General features: G+C 44.3%; 1 protein-coding gene across 2 annotated transcripts in view; it reads left to right on the top strand.

The window, feature by feature from the left end:
* The first annotated feature begins 326 nt into the window (after positions 1–326).
* The window catches only part of DDHD1 (DDHD domain containing 1), a 68,005-nt gene continuing 47,056 nt past the window's right edge, over positions 327–21,275 (top strand). Inside the window, exons 1-2 of one of the 2 annotated variants that reach the window (XM_056346912.1) lie at positions 327–1,208; positions 16,104–16,277. In XM_056346912.1, the coding sequence (XP_056202887.1) occupies positions 434–1,208; positions 16,104–16,277 (949 nt within the window). In that variant the 5' untranslated portion in view covers positions 327–433. The remainder of the gene's footprint in view (positions 1,209–16,103; positions 16,278–21,275) is intronic. The other variant, XM_056346913.1, reaches the window with a different exon arrangement.

Raw genomic sequence — 21,275 nt, 5'->3', positions numbered from 1 at the left:
GAGGGTGTCTCCCACACTGACAGGGCCACAGGTGGTGTCTGAGGGTGCCTCACACGGCACAGGAGGCTGCAGGCCGTGTCTGAGGGTGCCTCACACACGGATGGGGCTGCAGGCAGCGTCCGAGGGTGCCTCTGACACGGACAGGCCTTTCGGCACTGTGAGGCGCCTCACCCGCAGAACTGGGGCCGCGGGCGCTGGCCGAGGCCGCCTCACGCCGCCCCGCGCCTCACGCCCCGCCGCGCCCCGCGGCCGCCCCCTGCGCTTCCCCGCGCGGGCCCGCAGGCTGCGTGCTGCCGCCCCGCCCCCGGCCGCGTCGCGGCGCGCGTGACGATGTGGCGCCGCCCCCGCCCAGACGGAGCCGGCGGCGGTTAGGGGCGGCGGGAGGCGCGACGGTTGCGCTGAGGCGGTACCGCGGGCCGGGCGCCTCAGCGGCATGGATTACCCGGAGCCCCGCTCGCCGCCGGGCACCTGGGACCTGCCCGGCGAAGCCAGCGGTTACGAGCGGGCGACCCGCGGCGAGGAGGAAGCGACGGAGACGGCGAGCCGTGGCGTGCAGCACCCCCGCACCGGCCCGCCCCGCCGCCCCCCGAAGCGCTCCTCCTCCTCTGAAGGGGAGCGGGAGGCGGCGGCCGCCCTGCGGCGGGAGCCCAGCCTGAGCGACGAGGCCGGCGACGACGGTGATTTCCACTCGGCCGAGTCCGGCACCTCGCTGCGCTACTCCGCGGGCGCGGGCGGCGAATTCCACTCAGCCAAGTCCGGCACCTCGCTGCGCTACTCCACGGGCGCGGGCAGCGATTTCCCCTCGGCCGAGTCCTGCGCCTCGCCGCGCTACTTCACGGACACGGACGGCGAAGGCAGCGAGGGCGAGGGAGCGGGGCTGGCGAGCAGCGAGAGCGGCGGCAGCGGCTTCTCCCTGGCGGCCGCCGCGCTGCCCGAGACGAGGCGGCCGGGCGGTGGCCGGCCCCGCTATGAGGGGGTGCGGGAGCTGGGCGCCGAGGAGGTGCGGTGGTTCTACCAGGAGGACCGGAAAACCTGGAAGCCCTTCATCGGCTACGACTCGCTGCGGATCGAGCTGGCCTACCGCGCCCTCAGAGCCGGCGGCCCGGCCGAGCGGCGGGACAGCGAGGCCGTGGAGCCGGTGTGCGTGCGGAGCGGGCTCTACGAGGTGGACGTGGCCAATGCGGAGAGCTATCCCGTCTACTGGAACCGTGAGTGCTGCCGGCCCTGACGGGGAGTCGGCCGGTGCCCCTGCCCCGGGAGGGGGGGGGGGTGGCTGAGGGTGGCCGGTGCACCTGCCCCGGGGAGTGGGGTGGTGGCGGAGGGTGGCCGGTGCCCTTGCCCCCGGGGGGTGGTGGCGGGGGATGGCCGGTGCCCCTGCCCCGGGGGTGGGGGTGGCGGGGGGTGGCCGGTGCCGGCCGGTGCCCCCCCTGCCCCGGGAGGGAGGGGGGGGGGTTGGTCGGGGGTGGCCGGTGCACCTGCTCCGGGGGGTTGGCCGGGGACTCCCGGTGTCTTCGCACTGAGACCGGGGGAGGGGGCCACCGGGGGGGGGGGAGGCTGGGATGGCTCCCGCTCTCCTGGCAAGGGACTCTGGGTATCCCCTGCGTGCAGAGACCCTGCGCCGGGTTTCCCTCTCCGTGGGGACACTGGGCAGCCCATCCTAACGCCCCCCGGTGCACCATGGTGGGTGAACGGGGGTCTGAACGCTCCCTGTCATGCAAACCTGGCCGAGGGGACTGACCTCTTGCTGCCCGTGTACGCCTCGGGGTAAGGGGTACAGGGCAAAATGCTCTCCAGGGAGAGGGGAGCCTGGGTGCACATCTCCAACACACACCTGAGCCAGGAGGGACTGGGAATCTCCCTTCCAAGTGGTGTGAAATGCAGCACTGGGCATCCCCTCCTCCCTCCTGTGCACAATCATAAAGGAAGCAGCCTGAGCCTGGCTGTCCTTCGGCATGCATGTGAGGGAGGGGGCACTGGACCACCCCCACACCCCCCCAGAGGATGAGAGGCACAGGGTACCCCTCACCCCCCATGCAGGTTCATGGCAAAGGGTGCACTGGGCACCTCTTTAGTGGCTTCCAGCTGCAAAGGGAACTGGACATCTTTCCGTCCCTCACTGCCCTGTGTGCATGCACCTGCAAGACATGGGGATCTGGGCATTCACCCCTGGTGTCCAGAGACACGGGAATAGTTGGTCTGGGTGTCTTCTCATTTCTTGATATGTGCAGGAGAAAGTGGGAGGGTATGGGACTAAGAACCTTCTTGGTTATGCTTCCCTTTTCCAAAACAAAGTGTGAGTGAGGGTGGCTGTTTGCTTTCAGCACTTTTGCCCTTCCTCAATATATACCTGTCCTTCAGAAGGAGCAGGGTAGAAACAGCAATTATTTGTCCTCTGCCTCCCTGCGACACTCACTTCTGATCCCTCTTCTTTAGTAAGGAACGATGGAAGAGAGAGCAGATGCCAGGTTTCCCTTCTGCTACCCTTGTCCTCTCCCCTTGGAAAATGATACTGTAGTTCATCTTCCCTTTCCCATCACCTGTCCACTGGGAAGGGGCCTGAAATAGGACTTCTCCCCCTTTCTTGTCGAGGGGATGCAACAGGCATCTCAGATACGTGCACGGGCTTTCTTAGGCTTCCAAAAGAAGGGAATTTGTTTTACCCCCTCAACTTCAAAACAAGGTGGTGATGTACCCCATCTGCCACCCTTCCCCTTCCATTCATGTGTCCTTTGCTGGAGGAGAGAAGACCTTGGGGTAATGAAAGAAGAGCATGACACCTCAGCTCTTCTGCCCCTTCATTTGCAGGGCATGTCTCCCAGGGTCTTGCTGGACAAGAGAGCATCTGCTCTTGTAGAGCAGACAAGCTGTGCCACTGCTTACCCTCTGGCCCTGAGGACTTATTTCCCTTGTCCTTGAAGGAATGCAGTTGGAAAGTGTTATGAGCAGAGTGAGAGATGCAGAGTAGTCAGGGAGTAGACACACAGACTTGGGAGAGGGGCAGGCAGGTAGGTTTCTCTTGTCTCCTCTGCATATTTGTGAGACTCAGGTGGGAGTCACAGAGGAACAGCAGAACTGACTCAGATAGGAAAACTAGGGCTTTTTGTTGTTTTCCCTCTTCTTTATAACAGTCTTTCCAGAAGGGAGATCCATAAACGACAATACCACATGGTACAATTCACTTGCAGTGTGCCAATTTGTCTTTCAGATCCCTGCCCCAGCAGACAGACAGTGAGCTCGAGGGACAAGACTTCTCTGTCCACATGTGTTTTCAATTAGGGGAGGCTGGGCACAGCTCCTTGAGCCAAAAGCAGAGGTGGTTCTCCCTGTCACCACCCTGAAGCCCCTGTGGCTGGTACTCAGTAACATGTGGTTACTGGAAAGAGATGATGCAGGTCATCCAAGGGATGAGGAAACTGCTGCCATCCCTCTTGTAACTGTGCCCCAGGGAGAGAGAGGAACAAGTGAGCGGAGCTGTCAGGTGAGGCAGGATTGCTCCTGATAATGGAAGCAAGAGGCTGTACTCGTCAGCAGCTTAAAGGTTTAATTTCTTGACCCTGTGCCTTGTCCGTTTTGGAAGCTGACTCAGTCTCATTAAGCCTGAGGAGCAGATGTTTCAAACGGCAACCTATGCTGTGCAGAGATGATTTCTGATGCTTGGAAGGAGAGATTCCCAGAGGTTAGCACCAGAAGCAGTGCTAGGCAGGGGAGAAATAAACTCACTGAGAAGACTTAGTGACGGGGATGTTTTCTAGTCCTCAGAAAGCTGATTAAGGAGAATGCTCAAGTCTTTTCTTATTAGCAAGTCCACTCCTTTGCAAGACTGAAGATAAACTTTTGGTGTTTCAAAGGCTTGTCAGTGTCTTCTGGTTTAATTCCTCTTTCACTTGTACATTTCCTTGCCTCTGTTCTCTGTGGACATGGGCCTTCTTGCCTTTCTCCCAGCTGCTCCCAGCTGCTGTGACCAGACCTGAGGAAACAGCAAGGTCAGATCCTAAGGATTCAGTCACATCTGTGCTTTTGAAGGCCTTGGTGTAGCTGTTATTACCAAGTTATTCCCACTTGATAGTGTGCATGTAGTTTTGGATCCAAAGGGTAGCTACTACCTTGGTCTGCTGTAGTGTGGGAGGGAGCCGGTGGCAGCAAACCAGATCTCGCACTAGCAGAGGAAGTAAGTAAGGGAGGAGAATCTTGCTCTCTGATCACACAAGCATGAAGTGTAATGGAGTACAACTGACTTAAAATATGCTGAAATGCATGTTAAAGAGTACAGAAACTGCTATCCAGTTTTGCTGATTCACATTTTCAGTTCAGAGTGAAGGTCAAAAGCTTTTATGTTTGGTGTTACTGCTTTTTTTGTTGTTCTTTTTCATGTATGTGCTGTACTTCCCAGAAGGCTGCTGTCTATCACAGCTCCAATCCTGAATGGGCTGACAGTTCTTCAGCTATTGTGGCATCTTAATGACAGGGAAATGTTGATTGTAGCTTGGCATGTGCGGAAATATTTTTTCGCTTAGCATCTTTAGACATCTTAAGCACATCACAAGGTTCATTTGTAACTTCAGGAATATCAGACTAAGTTACAATTTAAGCAGAGTAATTACTGAGAATTTTATCCTTACCTTGTGACCTCTGGGATTTATTTAATGAATATTGTAAAACTAGCAAAGATGGCGCAAGAGGACTAAAATTATTAGCATAGGCTCCTGGATAAGTGAGTAACTTGGAGTTGGGCTACTTCTTGGCTTCAGTGGACGTAATGAGGGATATTTTATACAAGGTTCCTCTGTTTGAATCTTCTTAAGTTATCCAGACCTTTTCTGCCCTCCTGGTTGAAGAGGGCTGCTTCACAATCATTTTTCTATAGGATTACACAGTTTAGTTTTCAAAGTCCTGGATGAGTCTGTTAAATCTGCAGCCTGTGGGCTGCTGGGTGGTTCTATTGTGTTCCTTGGCTTGTGAGTTTGTCCTGGGCAGCTGTTGCCCTGTCTGGTATTTGCTTTCCCCTTGCTTTTAGATGGTTACATTGTCAATTTCCCTGTGTTTTCTTACAAATCAATCCACTTTCACTCTCCAGGTAGTCATCTTCATCCCAGCATGTTCTCCAGTTTGAATTTTGACTGTGTGTTGGGGATGCCTATCATCTTGGCTGGCATCTGTCTTGCAGCAGTGGTTCTTAAAATTGAAGTAGGACTTCTGTAAAATCTGGTTGTATGTGGAGAGAAGCAAGAAAAAAAATATGTGTTTCTACAGCCATTTGGGGAGTCTGTGGAGCATTGACTTTTAGGGAAGGATGAAATACTCCGCTCTCAGACACGGATTTGGTAAGGGTTGGGGTTTTGTTTGTTTTTCAACATGTATGGGTTTTGTACCTAATAGTTGCAGAAGTCTATTAAGTAGAATACCTCTTGTAGTATTTAAAAAAAAATTGTTTGCTATTACCACCCCTGAGCAAAGATATAAGATCTGCTGTAGCAGATACTTTACTGATCTTAGTCTGAAAAATACCTGTGAATAGAGAGTGGATCACTGGGTCTTAATTTTAAAATTTGTACACTCAGGCTGGAATTGGGCAGCTATTGAAAACTGTTTCAGCTGCCTTTAAACTTGGACTGGAAGAGACATCCAAGACTGTCTGTTTTCTTTTGTAAGCTCCCTGTGAGCTGCTTTGTAAACAGGAAGAAGAGGCAGTCACTACCAGCCTGTGAAAAGCCACTGCAGGTTGAGCTTTTGTGAAATGAGACATGAACATCAGGGCATTGTCATTTGCCCTCTGAACTTAGTCAGGAAGATTACTGAGAATTCTTGGACTATAATTGATACTTGGCACCAAATGATTACAAAAGGCTGTTTTCTTAGTGGATTTTTTTTAAAATCATGTGCTTGTTTTGATGTAGGAGGTAGATGTTAGCGGTAAGATATGAAACCACTTGTACCTCAGCTGCTGGTGGTTCTTTCTGCACTGTCAAGACTAAAACTACATTTCAGAGTCGTAAGGTGCTTCTCTGCCATCTGCTTTGTGCAAGAGGCTTGGGTGCTTGCACCTTTCCTAGAGCTGGCAGGATAAATTTGAATGCTGACACTACAGACTGGGAACCCTAAATCCATCTTGAAGCCCCACTAGACTTGCCTGGCTGATTTAATCAATGTCTGGTATTTCTTCTGAGTCTGTGTGCTTAGTTTATGGGTTTTGTTTTGTATTCTGAAACAGAAATAGTTAAAACAGATTCAGGAGGCAAGGTGAAAATTGGGGGCTTAGAATCAGGAGTTTATCAGTATGTTTGTGGCTCGCATTTGTTTTAGACTACACTTAGCAGCAGAAGATAGTTGCTTTACAGCATGCTTAGAACATTGCTTTTGGTATGCTGGGCAGTCTTTGAACTCAGTTGGTACAATTTCCTTTGTGTGAAGGACCTTTCGATCAAAGACTGAATTCCTGAATACTGTCTTCTTTGCTTTTCTCTCAAGGTATGTTGTTGTTTTTTTTTCAAATAAAATACCGATAGATTACATGGCAAGGTAAGGCATTACTTTTACTACTCAAAGTCTGCCCTGGGTTTTACTTTTCTGCTTCTGTTCTTAACATACTATCCTTCCAGACATATCTGGTAGCTTAGTTTTGGCCAGCTCCTTCCTGACTAGAAGGCTTCACACACATAGATGAAACAATGTGTAGGTTTGCAGTGCTCTGCGTATTAAATCACACATCACTTTTTGTTGTTGTTGTTGTTGTTTATGTATGTTCTGTTTATATTTATGGTCCCTGGTACTTTTCCTCCTTTCAGTAGAGAGAGAGCTTGTGGCATTTAGGATGCATGCACGAGAACAGGTGGCAAATGTCAGCGCTTCACTCAGATGTGTCTTTGAGGGCAAGTTTATTCTGTGTCCTCAGCTTTTGTTTGTGACTTACAAGTATTATTTAAGCAAAACTAATCTGTTGTCTTACTTATGTAAATGATACCAGAATCACAGAATTGCTCTCTGGTGTCAGCTACAGCAGAGTAGCTAAGATGGAGTCAGCTTAGAAAGTGAGATGTGCTTGCCCTTTGATATGGTCCAGCATTTGTTGCTGCTAGATGTGGCCAACAGGAGGTAAGGCAGAGATGCAGGGAATACTTGGGTTACAAGTTCTGGGGGACAGGGTGTTACCTACTGTAACAGAGAAAGCAGAAAATGTTTGTGGGATGAGAAGGATCAGGAGTTCTGTTCTGATGTAATTCCATCTTGAATAATTTGACTGTGGCAATATCAAAGACATTGAATGGGATTTAATTTGGAGGTGATGGAACTAAGTTGAGGATAGATGACAGGTGGATTTCTGCGCATACATGTGGCAGGGGGAGATGCCGTCTAGGGAAAAAAAAGTACTGAAGGCAGAGAGAGACCTTGGGCACAGTTCCTTTTTGCCCCAAGAGGAGCATGACAATCTGTAAGAGCTGACACTGTATAGGTTAGTAAATAGAAGGACTGGATGGAAGAAAAAAATTTGCAAAAAAGCAAGAAATTAAAATAAGAAGCATGAGCAGTTCTTTTGCTGGTATATCTGCAGGGCTTGAAAAAGTGAAGATAAGAAGTAGTGGTTTTGAGTGTTGGCCAGAGAAAAGGTCGCTTTTGTGACCTTTTTGTGGTATGTTCTGTTCTCAAACAGGTTGCAAGCAGCTGAAGCCACACTAGAGTGTGCCTGGTGTGGAGCTGAAAAGCAGAAGCTTCAGGAGTTTGTAAGTGTTATAAATAGCATGGTTAGCAAGTGCTGGGGTGAAGGGAATACAAGGTGCAAGTGGGATCCCAGGCAGTGATATTTAAGGTGAAAGAAACTAAAATCATGGTGGTTTTCTGGGGGACAGGGTAAAAAAATGTCAAGGAATAAGTGAAATCTGGGGATGAAAGTATAGGGGAATCTGGAGTTGGGGTGGAGTAGACAGAAAAAGGAAGCAAGGTTAGGAGAGTGGAGAAAAAAAATCCCTGCAAAGGAGAAGGGATTTTGTGCAAAGGTTATTGTGCCCTTGAATATCTCCATCTTGTTCATTAGTGGTAGGTCTGAGGTATGCACAGGAAAAATCTTGCTTTTTTTTTTTTTTTTTTAAGATATTCCTGTATAGGAACCTACTGGCTCAAAGTGTATGTAGGTGATCGCTGCTGCTCGGTGCTGGTGAGAGCTTGCTAACAAAGACTGATTGACGAGCGCCTGTCAGGAGAGCACACACACTGAGCAGAGAGTGTGATTGTGCAAAAGTCTCGTGACTTCCAATGGGATTTGAGCATGTGCTTACCTTTTAGGAGGTACTCACATGTTTGTCATGTGGCACAGTTGCTCTTTTGTGGGTCAGTTTAGCTTTCATCTCATGCGGTTTCAAAAAATGCAAGTTTTTCTGGGGAGAAAAGAGCTGATAAGGGACTAGCTCCTACAGCTTGTTGACTCCAGCCGCAAATACTGCTGGTGGAAGTGCTTCACCTCAGAGTACTAGCAGTGAAATTTGGCAAGCTATTTTAATTGATAAGAATCCAATAAAAAATAAAGCTCTAAACTTAAAACTGTAGCCCTGTTTCATGGTTGAACACTCCGAAGTTTTTTTGATGAGCGTTGCCTGCTCATCATTGATGTGGCTAGTAAGGCGAGCTTTAGGATTTTGACTTGGCCCATTGGGTTCAGGTCTGTGTAAAGAGCACTTGTAGAAATGTTAATTAAACTATTAAACCAGAAAAACCCTTCTTGAAAAACATGATACACCCTGTGTTTTTGGGTGATACATAGCAATTGAGATGAGAGATGACTTTGAGGGCATTAATCTCTTTTTGAGGGGTTCCTTCTGCATTTGACATTTGAACCAGCCCCGAAGGTCAGCCTTTTGTTGTTGTTTGGGATTGCTCAGTTCATAGTGCATACTGATTAAAAGTGGTTCAGGAGAAAAACAGAAGTTGTTGCTTGAATACTTCAAGTGGTCTCGGTAAAACAGGGGCAATTCACACTCGCAGTGGAGCAAAGCACGTGTTCCTTGCTGCATCTAATGTTGAAGCAAACACGGCGGCTCGCATGTGTAGCTGCTCTGTAGATCAGAGTCTGGGAAGAAAATCGCATCTATGCCAATCAGATTGCTCTTAATGTGCTTAGTGGCTGTGAAAGTCAAAAGTAACTTCCACCTGTAATTTTGAAATTGGTTTAATAAAGCAATTTGATGGACCAGCAAAATAATAATCTTTACTGCTCAGTGAATGAAATCTCTTTTCATCTCAGATACTGAATAAAAAATAAAAGCCTGGATCTGTAAATTCATGTAGCTCTCTTTAGTTTTCTGAGACCGGGATTTCACCCTTGAACTCCTCTTCAGGTTATGTTGTTCCTTTTGAAAGAGCAGAACAGATTGCATGTGTTTGTAGTTAAATGAAGGAAGGTCACCCGGGCTGCGATTAAATGAGTGGCTCCATTTACTTGAATGTCACAAAACCTACTCTATTCTGAAATAATATGTTAGGGAATAGCTAGAAAGCTGTAGAGCATTAAGTTATTGGGGAAAAAAGAAACTCTACAAGTCAGTTATGTTACCTAGCAAACATGAAATAATGAAGTTGTAGTTTGGGGCTATTTTATTATAAGACCTGCTTGTTCACCCAGCATGCATGATCAAGTCCCTGACTGTAAAACACAGGAATCTTCAGTCTCACGATGAGTTTCTATAACCACTTGTTCTCATAATAAGGCTTCCTGTCCTCATGAGTTTTTTGGTTTTTTTTTTTCCTTTGCGAGACTCTACAAACCTAACCACAAGGAACTTAAGTAAGAGGAACAGTTCTTGTCCTGCAAACTGCACTCTGTGCATTTGCACTGGCAAAAGTAGAATCTGCAAATCGTTATGGCTGTAGAGGCAGCAGTGGCCATGGCTGCAGCGTAGGTAGGAGGCATGCTGATGGTCGAGTAATACCCATCCTTATAATTAACAGTGTTTGCACTAGTGAAAAGTCTTACAGGCAGAGCAGTAGTTAATATACCCAAAGTATGATTTTCGCCCAGTTAAAATAGGAACAGATAGAAAATCTTACAAAGTCTCCAACAGTACCCTGCATGTTATTCTGGAATACATTTACTTCAGTGGCTCATGTCAATGATCCAAGTTCTTGTGTGTATTACAATTGCTAGGAGTGCTGTGCTCCAGGATGATGTTCAGCACTTTTCAGCACTTTTAGCAGGCCTTGGGAGGAATAATAAAAAAAGAAAAAAAAACCAACAAACACCACACCACCAAACTCTTTTTTCCTTGGTAAATCCTTGGTAAATGTGTGGGCACTTCTTTATTATTTAAATAGCTTTCAGATTGAGATGTCACATATGGTGGCCTCACTAGTACGTTCAACTTGTGCAGATGTAATCCTCATGCACTGCAAATTGTTTGCAACTGTAGTAGTAAGGAAGTCAAATTTAAGGAAGGCAAGTTACTACACTGAAAAGCAACTAGAGTTGGCTGCATTTTATGAGCTTGTATTTCTTGTTCAACCTTTTGGCTTTGGGCTTGGGGAGCTGGGAAATTGGGATTGTCAGCTTCAGCAAAACACTACCTTTAATTTAAATTTCTGAGCCTTTGAATATTATATTAACTTTTTAGATCTGATTTGTGGGTAAATTATTACAGGTGTCTTCAGATTATGAGTGAGTAGTGCCAGAAGCACCTTAACCCTGCTATCTCAGCAGGACCTCAGCTTTGAAGCAATGAAACAGAAGTTCACTGGAATCTTGCTCTTTTATAATTTTATTCTATCTTGTTTATCTTCCAGGTTGCATGCTAGCCGGTGTTGGTTTTTCCAAAGCAGTCCTCCTTTTGGCTGCTTGTTTAATAACCTTTACTTACCATCTCTGTATCATTTTAGGTTTTCAGCGTTTTGGTTCTGATTCAAGTAAGGTGAAAGAGGGTTATGTGAGCCACAGTTTGAGCTGTACAATATTTAAATTCAGGTGTACACTGTTTCAGGCAGTGTGGTGGAAAGAAACAAGTGATAGCATTGATGTAGTAGTAAAAGAAGGAAAATGAAGGCAAGTTCTGCTCACTACTTTTCATACTGTGTTCTATGGATTAGTTAACCTTTGCATGCAGTTTATATTGGATGTGATCACACAGTTTAAAGATCTTCACAAAAAAAGAGTAGCTGAGGTATACGTATATAAATTACTGCATGTATACTACATGTTGCATATATTTTTTTATTTTAACTTAATTTTTATTATTCATAGGATTTAGGTGATTATCGTAATGCAAATTGTTCATGTTCTCACATCACACCATTAATTACAGCACTTGTGTTTTATTCTTTGGATTTTCAGGAAAAAAAGACCTTTTTGTGTAAAAATAAATAAATCCTTTGTTGCAGTCTAGATCTCTTAAACTAATTTCCTCTAAAAGCGGTAAAATATGTACGACTAATTAAAATGAAGTGCCTTTCATCAGCTCATAATCCCTGCCGTTCCATTCAAATTTATTTAGAAATTCTTGTCCAAATAAAACATGCAAGTGTATAACCAGTCAAATATATCGGTATCTTTCAGTCTGAAACACTGCCAACTGCAGATTATATGGCATAAGACTTAAGGCAGTAAAGAAATCAAGGCAAATCCTTTTCTAGGGATCAGGATTGTAGGGACAAAGTTAAATAGCACTTCATATTACAGAGCTGGATTCTATACTGGTAAAAAAAAAAAAAGCTAAATTACAACATGATGTAGATATCAGTGTATTTGATTCTCCCATAAAACAAAAATAACTGAAAGAATGTAGTTTAAGCTTTCTAAAACTGTCTTAATATCCAAGATATGAATGAATTTGTTGAAGATGGACAGGAGTGAGTGAAATTGGGTGTTAAAATGGCGGTTTTAGTTCATCACTTTTTAATGGTGATTACTGTAATAGCTTCCATCAAGTTCTGTAGGTGAATCACAGAGATACCTTTAAGCAATAGCACATATCCAAGATTAAACCCAGGGATTGTGTTCATGAAGGTGTGCCTTTACTCTTTCCCACAGTCAACAAATTATACTGAAAAATCTCCTCTTGTGTTACAGTCACACTGTTTCCCCACCCAATGCAGATTCAGTGTAATTACCATTAATATACCTCTCTTTCTTCATAACTGAAATGCCACTTGCTTTTGAAGCTGGTGACTTTTAGCACCAATAGGTTCTCGTCATCGTTATGATTGGACTTAGACTTTGACCTGGACTGAAATCCAGCATTAACATGCTTCTAATATTATAGCCATTGTTGTTCAGTTTTAAAAACACAAATGTTAATGGGAAGTTGTACTTCCCCACTTTACCGAGCCTCCTCTCTGATGAGAAGGTGAAATGGTTCTTTGTGAGCTGTGATCACAAATTTGATTGTTTTGGTTCTGAAAGACAGTGTTCGCTTTTCTTAAAACTAAACTGCTTCTGATGGAAGGAAATGTTACTTACTTGCTTCCTCAACTAGGTGGTTTTCTCTGGAGGTTTCCCAGTAGCACCGTGATCAAACCTGCCATCCAGCTGGCAACGTGAAATAAGACAAGCTTGCAGTTCAGGGTGCTGTGGCTGCACACATAGCATGCAGCAGTTTAAAGGAGAGGATGAAAAAAAAAAAACCCAAGCAACTCCTGGGTCCCCACTGAGCTGTGGAAAACAGAATTGCCTCACTCAGGTTTTAAAACCTTAGTCTGAAAACAAAGCTCCATAATAATCTGTCTTTGGATGTGAAAGTGATTTGTATTTCCATAGAAACATCCTATGCAGACCGTGAGCCAGGTATATTAGATTATCCCAAACTAAACTGTCCTGTAAAGATTTTACAATAATTTTTTTCTTGTTTCAAACATGCCAGTTTTTCCTGGCTGAGCCTTTCTGGAAAAGGCACTGCCCATCTTATGTTTGGGAGCTGCTCTTGAGTGTTACAGTCTACTCCTGTAAAGAACCACTACGAGGAAGTTTCCCTCAGGCAAAAAGAGCCTGAAAATGTTTATTTTAGTGCTTTATGCTTAGAATTTTAGAAATCTGTAGGTGGAAATTCCCATGTGAAAAACTTAAAGCCCTTCAGAACTGAAAAAGAGGTGTCTTGTATTCATTTAGTTTGGAGTACAAAATAGTATTCATATGATATTTTTTTAAAATATCTTTTAATGTATTCAATGAATGGAGCCTCATCAGAATGCTTAGTGAAGAATTAAGGAGTTGCTTACAGATTTTCCCAGCAAGGATTAACATCTGACATAGTAGTGTCATTGCTTCAGCAACAATGGGATCCTTTATCTGCGCTTATGTATTATGTGCATTTTGGTTCTCCCTACAGACAGTGCTTTGTTTGTAAGGGCAGCCTAACTGGATCTGTGTGTATTAGCTTTACGGAAAAATGCAGATACCTGACAGGCGTAAAATGTAAAAAGTTAAGACAAGTGCATGATGAGAAGGTGCTGTATACAGTGACAACTAATGCTGCCGTGGTTAACTTTAGTTCCATGAAAGCTAAATACTCATTGATGGGGTGTGGACTCCAAAGTTAGTTTAGATTTTCATAAACAATTGAATTTTGTATGTAATTTGTAGTGACTATTAACTTCTGCAGTGTAAAGCCACTCGGACCTTTTGTTCTTCCGATATTTGGGATTAGTTTTCATTCATTAACCATGCCTTTTGAACACTCCAACCTCTTTATTCATCTGATGGATCATCAACATCCAGAATGTTAGAAATTCAGTGCATAACAATTGGCTTCTCTCCGGAATAGCTATTTTAGCAGTGCAAACAGAAGTTGAATGGCAGAACTGGGTCTTGCACTACTTCTGTCTGCATTTTGATTAGGCCAACAAGACCCGAGTTGTCTGTGTTATATATAGGCAGAGCTGAGGATGCAGGAGGGATCAAAGAGTTTGAATGGTGCTCTGGGGGACTTGGGAGGGGTGGACTAGCATGCCTGATGCCTGCTGGAGGAACCTGGGATCTATGGGAAGTTGGGATGAGAGAGACTGGCAGTGCTGGGAGCCATTGTTCTGGAAAATTCAGTCTGTATTGTGCCACGTGTGTATAGAGGGGTTGCTTGCAGGATTCCCAGTCAGGAGAATGCTTTGGTAACTGGGAGAGCATGTGTCCCAGTGTGAGCACTTGTGAGAGTTCAGTAGTCATCTGTGCTCCTTGCTCCAGATCATCTGCTTCCAGCATCTGCTTCCCTCCCTGCTGTGAACTTTCCTGATATTCATCTTTCCTTGCTGATTGCTGCAGGACCAACTGAAGGATGCCATCACCCCCAAGTGTGCCCTCCTGTTACAAAGGTGTAGTTTTAAGAGCTTATCATCATTTCTAGCACTGTGGAAATAGTGTGTTCCTGTAAATCTGTTATCAGAAAGGATTCAGAATCGGCTTTGGAACATTTTGAATGTTACTTGCCCTGTGGGGAGTTTATTGCAAGGGGATTTTCCTTTTACATTCATAGCTTGTAGGTGCAGTGATCTGAGAGGTGACGAATTCAAAATAGTTTAGAGGTTCCAAGTAAATTATGCAGGTGCTTGGAGTTCTCATCTGTAAGCAGTTAATATAAAAAATACTTCTGGTATATACTAGCGCCCACGGGCACAGTGAACACTAGTGGCATGTCTGTCACGAAGGGCAGTGCAGAGACTTTTGAACCACGATCAAGCTTAGCAGGACGTGCCCAGTTGTGGTGCAGTGCTCTGTGAAGCAGATGCTTTCATGACCTGAGCTAGTAGCTGTGCTACCAGGGCGGTGTGACCGGGCTAAAAACCACTGCCCTTGGCTAGGTCCCCTTGCCCAGCTGCGCTTGTACTGGGCTGGTGGTAGATCAGATAAATCCCTTCCTTTGCTCAGTAATTCTGAAATCTCCATGCTTTCTATTATTTCTTGTTTGTTTTTTACCTGATTTTCATTTGCTGTCTCTTTGCATCTATTGTTTCTTTTCCAAGCTGTCCTTACCAGCTTTTTTTCCACCTTCCAGGTAGAAGCAGATCTTTGACTCGTAGAGCCTATTTTTTACCCCATCTCCTTTTTTAAGCCTCTTCTTTTGTGGCTGAGTTCTTACCTGCTTCGGAGAACTTGTGCCATTAGTATGTACACACACGAGACGTTTGCATCTGGCTGGTCCTCTCTATACATGGTCCAACTGCTCTGGGGTCTCAGCAGACCTGTATCTTTGCTGGCCCCATGAGGCCAGAGGTTGGGGTCTTACAGGCTTGTGGAGCACAGGCACATGTAATATTTCTCCTTGATTTTCCAGGCGGAGGAGGAGAAATTCTGAGCTGAGCTACACTAGATACTACTGTCTCAGCTTGCTTGCAAGAATGGGAATAAGAAAGAGAATTCTTGCTCCCTACAGTCCAGTAGTTACTGTGGGTATCAAGCACAGTTTGATGAAGAATTAAGCACCAGGATACATTTTTCAGAGAGACTTCTGTCACGTGGACAGCACCCAGTTTCCTCGATTGAAGTGCCAAAACTGAAACTAGAATGGCAGTGACAGAGAACAGCCCTTGGTGAAAAACTCGTTTTAATAAAAAAAGCCCTTTAATGTCTCTTAACGATTTCTTTAAAATCATCCTTTCTACTAATTGATCTGTAACTTGGATTTTGTAAGTGCAGTTCCCAAAGGAAAGAAGACTCTGCAGGCAGGGTAATGGTGAGTGGTTTTGTATCTCCTCATTCTGCATCCTTTCGGTAACTTTGAAACCAGTGGTTGTTATCAGTCAAACTTTATAGAGGAGCATGAGTCTCACAATGTTCCTAATTTTTTGAAAATTCAAGGTAACTGGGTAGAGAGCAGTACATCCCAATAAAGCTGGACTGTTGTTAGAACTTAACCCTTAACAAATTTTGCAGAATTTTCATCTTTCTGTCCGTCTCTCACATCCTGACCCTGAAGATTTGGCCGTGTTAGCTCAGGTGTTTGCAGATTAGTACTACCTTCACCACGCATTTCAGCCCCATGGGAAGAGCTGGTGGTGTTACTCGAGGTATTTGTGGTTACCTTGTTAGCATCCCCAGCAGTGGGAGTGTGTAACTTTTTCATCAGAACACCAAACAGAATTCCCTTTCCTTCTTATCTACTGTCAGTTTGTGATTTGTGCATAAAAAATCTCTTGTTTGATTTCAGAAACGGAAAAGATCCCTGTAATGCGTGGACAGTGGTTTATTGATGGTACATGGCAACCTCTGGAAGAAGAAGAAAGTAACTTAATAGAACAGGAGCATCTCAACCGCTTTAAAGGCCAGCAGGTGCAAGAGAACTTTGATATGAAAGTATCAAAACCTGTTGACGGGAAGGGCGGTAAGATTGTTTAGATCACTATTCTTACAGTATGTTTTCTGGACAGTTGGGGTCTGGTTTTCTTAAGAAATAATGTGATCTGTACTGGTTCTGCACCCTACATAGTGAGGAACATTGTTACAGGCATCAGTTTGCTCTCCTGTTTTTCAGCGCATCTTGATGTTGCAGGATTTCCTGCTGCAGTGCATTTGATGAATGCTGCAAAAATTATATTCGTGGATAAAGTCCTTCTTCCCATTTTGCTTCACATTTCATATCTTTTAATTGTGTTTGCAATCGCACTTGCAAAACTGAAATCTCTTGGTGTGACAAGAAGAGTCAGTGCCCAAATGCAAACTGGTTATTAGCTCTCTGGCCAGCGTTCCTAGTTCTGCCCTAAAGGGAGTACCAGTTTTACAGATCACATTTCTTCTTCCATTCTTGTTCAGTCTGTGAATTCATTGAAGTAGTTTTCAGCTATAGTAAATCTTGGGCATTCATTCTGTTATGGAAGTCCTTATATTTTAATGACCAGGCTGAGGACATTCAGTTAGTGTTCCTGGGAGTCTGTCACATGCACTTCACATTTTTAAGAACAGCCTTCTGAAGTTACTGATCTGTTATTTAATGTACACAGTTGAATTGGTTGCTCAGGGTAAGTATAGCACAGTGAAAGATCAGTATTCTTGGCTTTGGCACTTCACTTCTGTTTGTTGGTTGTCCCTTGGTGAATAATCTACAAAGCAAGAGCTGCAAGTACAGAGGCTTCACAATATATTTTATTGTAGGGTTTTGGCTGTGTTATTTTTCATAAAGCAGCTTTATCTTAAACTAGTTAAACTACAACATTGTACAAAGCAGTTACACAGCGTAGGAATGGTTGTGTTTTGGCCATGAACATGGAGGAGTTCTTTTGTGTGAACTGCCTGAACACGCAACTAAAAGCTTGTTAATAAATTGGAAGCAAGGCAGTATTCAGGGTACTTCTATAATTACTGTAAGGAAAACCAGAATATCATTTCTTGACTTAAGGAGCTTTTTCAACAGTACAGAGAGTAGTGAAGTTTCTAATTCCCCTCAAAGCTAGTGAGGATTCTGTGAATATTTTTTTCTTCTATTTAAAAAAGACCTTTTCCTCTGGCCAAGTCTGCAGTACTTCTACAGTCTTCTGCTTTAACAGCTTTGTCAAGTAGGTGCATAAAATGGTGTGACCTCTTGAGCCACAGCACTGTGCCAGCACAACTGCCCTTTTGAAAGGCACTTTTACCTGTATTTCCGTGTGTTTGTAGTTATTTATTGTTCCAGTGTACTGGTACAAAGCTCAGCTTTGTTACTACAGCTGCAGCTCTGCTGTGAGTGCAGTGCTGTTTGTGGTAGGCTCGTATGCTTTTATAGGAAAAGCACATCTTTATGACTGCTGGGTGCTTCCAGCCTTTGGTAGCTTAACTTCTGATGGAAGGAAAGATGGCTTCATTTATACTTGGGTTCTCCTTAGCGAGTAAGGAAGAGAGGTCAGGGATTTTTAGAAATAGTCTGGTCTGTGGAGCAAAACTTTTCAGATTTGAGGTTGGTGAGATTGGGGAGAGTGCTGAGAAGGATATAATCCCTGATACTTATGAAAACATAAAAGATCAGAAAAAGGAATTCCAAATTCAGGCACCAGTGCCTTTTCTAAAACTGAAGTTAAAAAAAAAAAAAAAAGGCAAAGCAAAAAAAACATACCACAAAACAACCAAAACCCCAAGCTATGTATGGAGTCACTTCAAAATGGACCATGTGTCAAGACACCAGTAACTTTCAGTAGGGGTTGGTTTGGGATTTTTTTTGTGTAGTAATAGAGCTGCAGGAAAATTATGGCTAACAGTAAGTGTGAAAAGTGGTTTTCTCATTATAATATGCCTCTACATCCCTGATCAGCTGGCATCCCTGATTGCCATCTGCACATGGCACTGGGAGTTGCTTTACAATTTGCATTATTGCTGATGAAGTAAACACAATTAGTTGGGGAAGTGCTGAATTCAGTTTGTAGATGTCTTAAATGCTACAGATTGTTGAAATTGTATCCTGTATGAAACATATTTTGGTCCCATTGACGTTTACAGGTAGCTGTTAAGACTAGTGAAAGTGAATAGATCTGTAAATATCATTGGGAAGCTAAGTAACTCTTCACAATGCTATGATAAAGCACCGTAAATGAACAAAAAATAGCCATCTCCTCTAATTCCTCAGCAAAATTAATACAATCTGCTGTCATAGTCGCTTTCCTATTTTTCTTATACTTTAATAATTACTTTCTTACATGAATGTGCCAGTTGCCATCATGAATAGCAAAAAACCAGCTTGTCAACAAGCATCTTGTTGATACGCAGTAGACAAACCTGTCAGCTCTTGATGTGACCCCAGCCATGCTCTAAATGGTGGCAGGAGGCTGAGAAGTTAGGAGCAGCTTCCGCTTTGCTCGTGTTCTGGATAATTTTCTTTTATTGACTGCTATCTCGGGGTAACGTATGATATGCTGGAACTTAGTATCCAAGACTCAGTTGACAATATACATGCAGTTTAACCATACTTCTTTCTTTATTGTCCTCTGAAATCTTTTTGTGAAGGAAATGGAATTGCTAGCGAGTTTTCCAGGTGTTCAGCCCCTTCAACTTTTGAGCAGCCTGCCCAGTGCATTGCTGGCGATGGAATCACCCTCTTCAACCACAGGGCAGGTGATGCTGCTTCCCGTCTGTGTGTGGAGTCATCTGTACAGATGAGTCCGTCTTTGCAAAAACCGATAGTGAGCACTGTGTGCATTACCTGTGAAGGGTAACTGCTCAGCAAGCAGTGCCTGTCTTCTTTCCTCATGTCTCTAGTTTTGAGGTCCACGTTAGGAGAGTACACTTGCATCTAGAAAAGATTTCCCACTCCAGCGATTTGATTTATTAATTCTGCTTTTGGGTTGCAGCATGTTAACAGGGAAATAACTAAGCTTCATCCAGAGCTTTTGTTGATGATAAGATGTCTGTGAATAAATGCCCCATTATTAAACTCTTAATCCAAGCAAACCTGCCTCTGAAAGCGCAAAATATTTCAGAATAGGGGTCTCCAACCTGTGGCCTGTAAGTAATACAATGCCCACGCTACTTCCAGTGTCATTTGGGAGCATGTGAAGCTGTAGATGCTGACGATAACAGAAAGCACATGACAGTCTTTAGGTGAATGATGTTCTCAAGTCCTGTTTTCTATGGGGCAGCCTGGACACCACTGCTTCAGCAGGAGATCCCTCTGCTCATTTTAGAGCAGAGGGATGGTATTTTAGTTTTCATCCTTAAAAAGTATTTAATTTCATGCCTTGCAAAATGGGCTGCATTTATGGTTCCTGATGTTGCTGACTCCTGTTGATGCCTGATCATTTTCAGTGGTCGGCTGAGCTGTTGGTCTCAGCAGTGGCATGACTTTCTCAGGGATATTATTTGTTACGGCACAACACAGGGATGGGGCACTTTATTTCTTAGGGCTGTCCAAGCAGGTTAATGCAACCTTTAGATTTTCCATATCTAGTTGACCTGGATTTGTCTCCAAGAAGGTTATGTCCCATAGGAATTCAGAGACATGGTTCCCAGGTACCATAGCTCTATCTGCTGCTTACAGAAAGTCAAAATTTCTGAGATTTCTGGAGAGATACTTTGTTCTGAATGTGTTGGCATCTCTGAACACCTCCATCTACACTGACCAGTGAACTCTGAAGTGCGGCATGGACAGGAGGTGTTGGCATGTGACAGCTGACACCCCAGACCACCATGGACCAGGATGTGTCAGGAAGGGATGCTGTGGGCATGAGCCTCTCCCTTCACTGACTCTGCCTGAAGGTCTGCCTCCCGAGGTGCCCAAAACCAGGCCAGAGGAATGCTGCTGAAGTCCTGGTGCAAACAAATATTGCAAGGGCATCACCCATCTCCTCCATAGCTTGACCAGGCTCTATTTCACACCTCATCACACCAGAGTCTACTTTGATCCTGGCGAAATTCCATGTATGTTTTTTTCAGTTTAAATAGTTCACTTTATTGTTGATAAATACAGGAAAGGGCGTTACTATTCTGTCTTCTAAGTCAGAGTAACTGATACAGCTACAGGAGGAAACCACGCTTAGGGTGAGGAATTATTGGTTTGGCTGCGTTTGGACTGCACTGTTGTGAAACTGAATGTCAGCAGCCTGCGTTTGAATTAATGCAAATCACAAATTTTCACAAATGCAAATCTGCATATGGGCAGATTTCAGGAAGGCATCTTCTGGCTTGTCATTACATAAAGTAATTTTATTAATTTTTCTGAGCAGTTAGTCAGCACATTGTCATTTTATAGGTGTATTGAGGAGTAGAGCTTGGCATCTGCTGCTCAAGTCTACGCTAAAAACAGCTGACTGATGATACCTTAAACCCCTAAATGAGATGCTGCACTGCTGTAACAGTATATTTGGGCTTCCAGGTCTGATTTGTTGTTCTGCTGCGGTGTTGGTAGTTAGAGGGTTTGAGGCCCTCAAATTAATTTTTCTGGTACTTGGTTTTTTTCATCCAGGTAACACTAGGCTTTTTAATATATTGGCTTTGCTTGTCCTTCGTAAGAACAATTTGTTCTTCAAACTTATCATACATAAATTAGTATCAACACAAGATGCCAAGTGACATTTTCATGTAAATTCCTAGGTTCAAAATTTTGAATACTTGAATCAAACTTCAGCCCTTTAAATGTGGAAATATCAGGGGTGTTTATTTGATCACACTGCGAATGGGTTATACCCTTGTGCCTTTGGCAGAAATACTGGCCTTTCTTGTATTGTATTCACCCAGTGATTACACTCTACCATTCTACTACTGTAAAATAATTCTATAAATATTTCCGAGAAGAACCTAGGTTATAGCATGTGTTCTGTAAAACAGTATTTCAGTTGAAACCAATTTGAAGGGAATACCGTAATACCTTTTTAGCAGTTGATAAGCTTAAAACTTACAGAATAACGTAAGATTTAGAAACTGC

Source organism: Falco biarmicus, chromosome 7, assembly GCF_023638135.1.
Source record: "Falco biarmicus isolate bFalBia1 chromosome 7, bFalBia1.pri, whole genome shotgun sequence".
NCBI lineage: Eukaryota > Metazoa > Chordata > Aves > Falconiformes > Falconidae > Falco > Falco biarmicus.
This window is presented reverse-complemented; position numbering and strand designations above follow the sequence as displayed.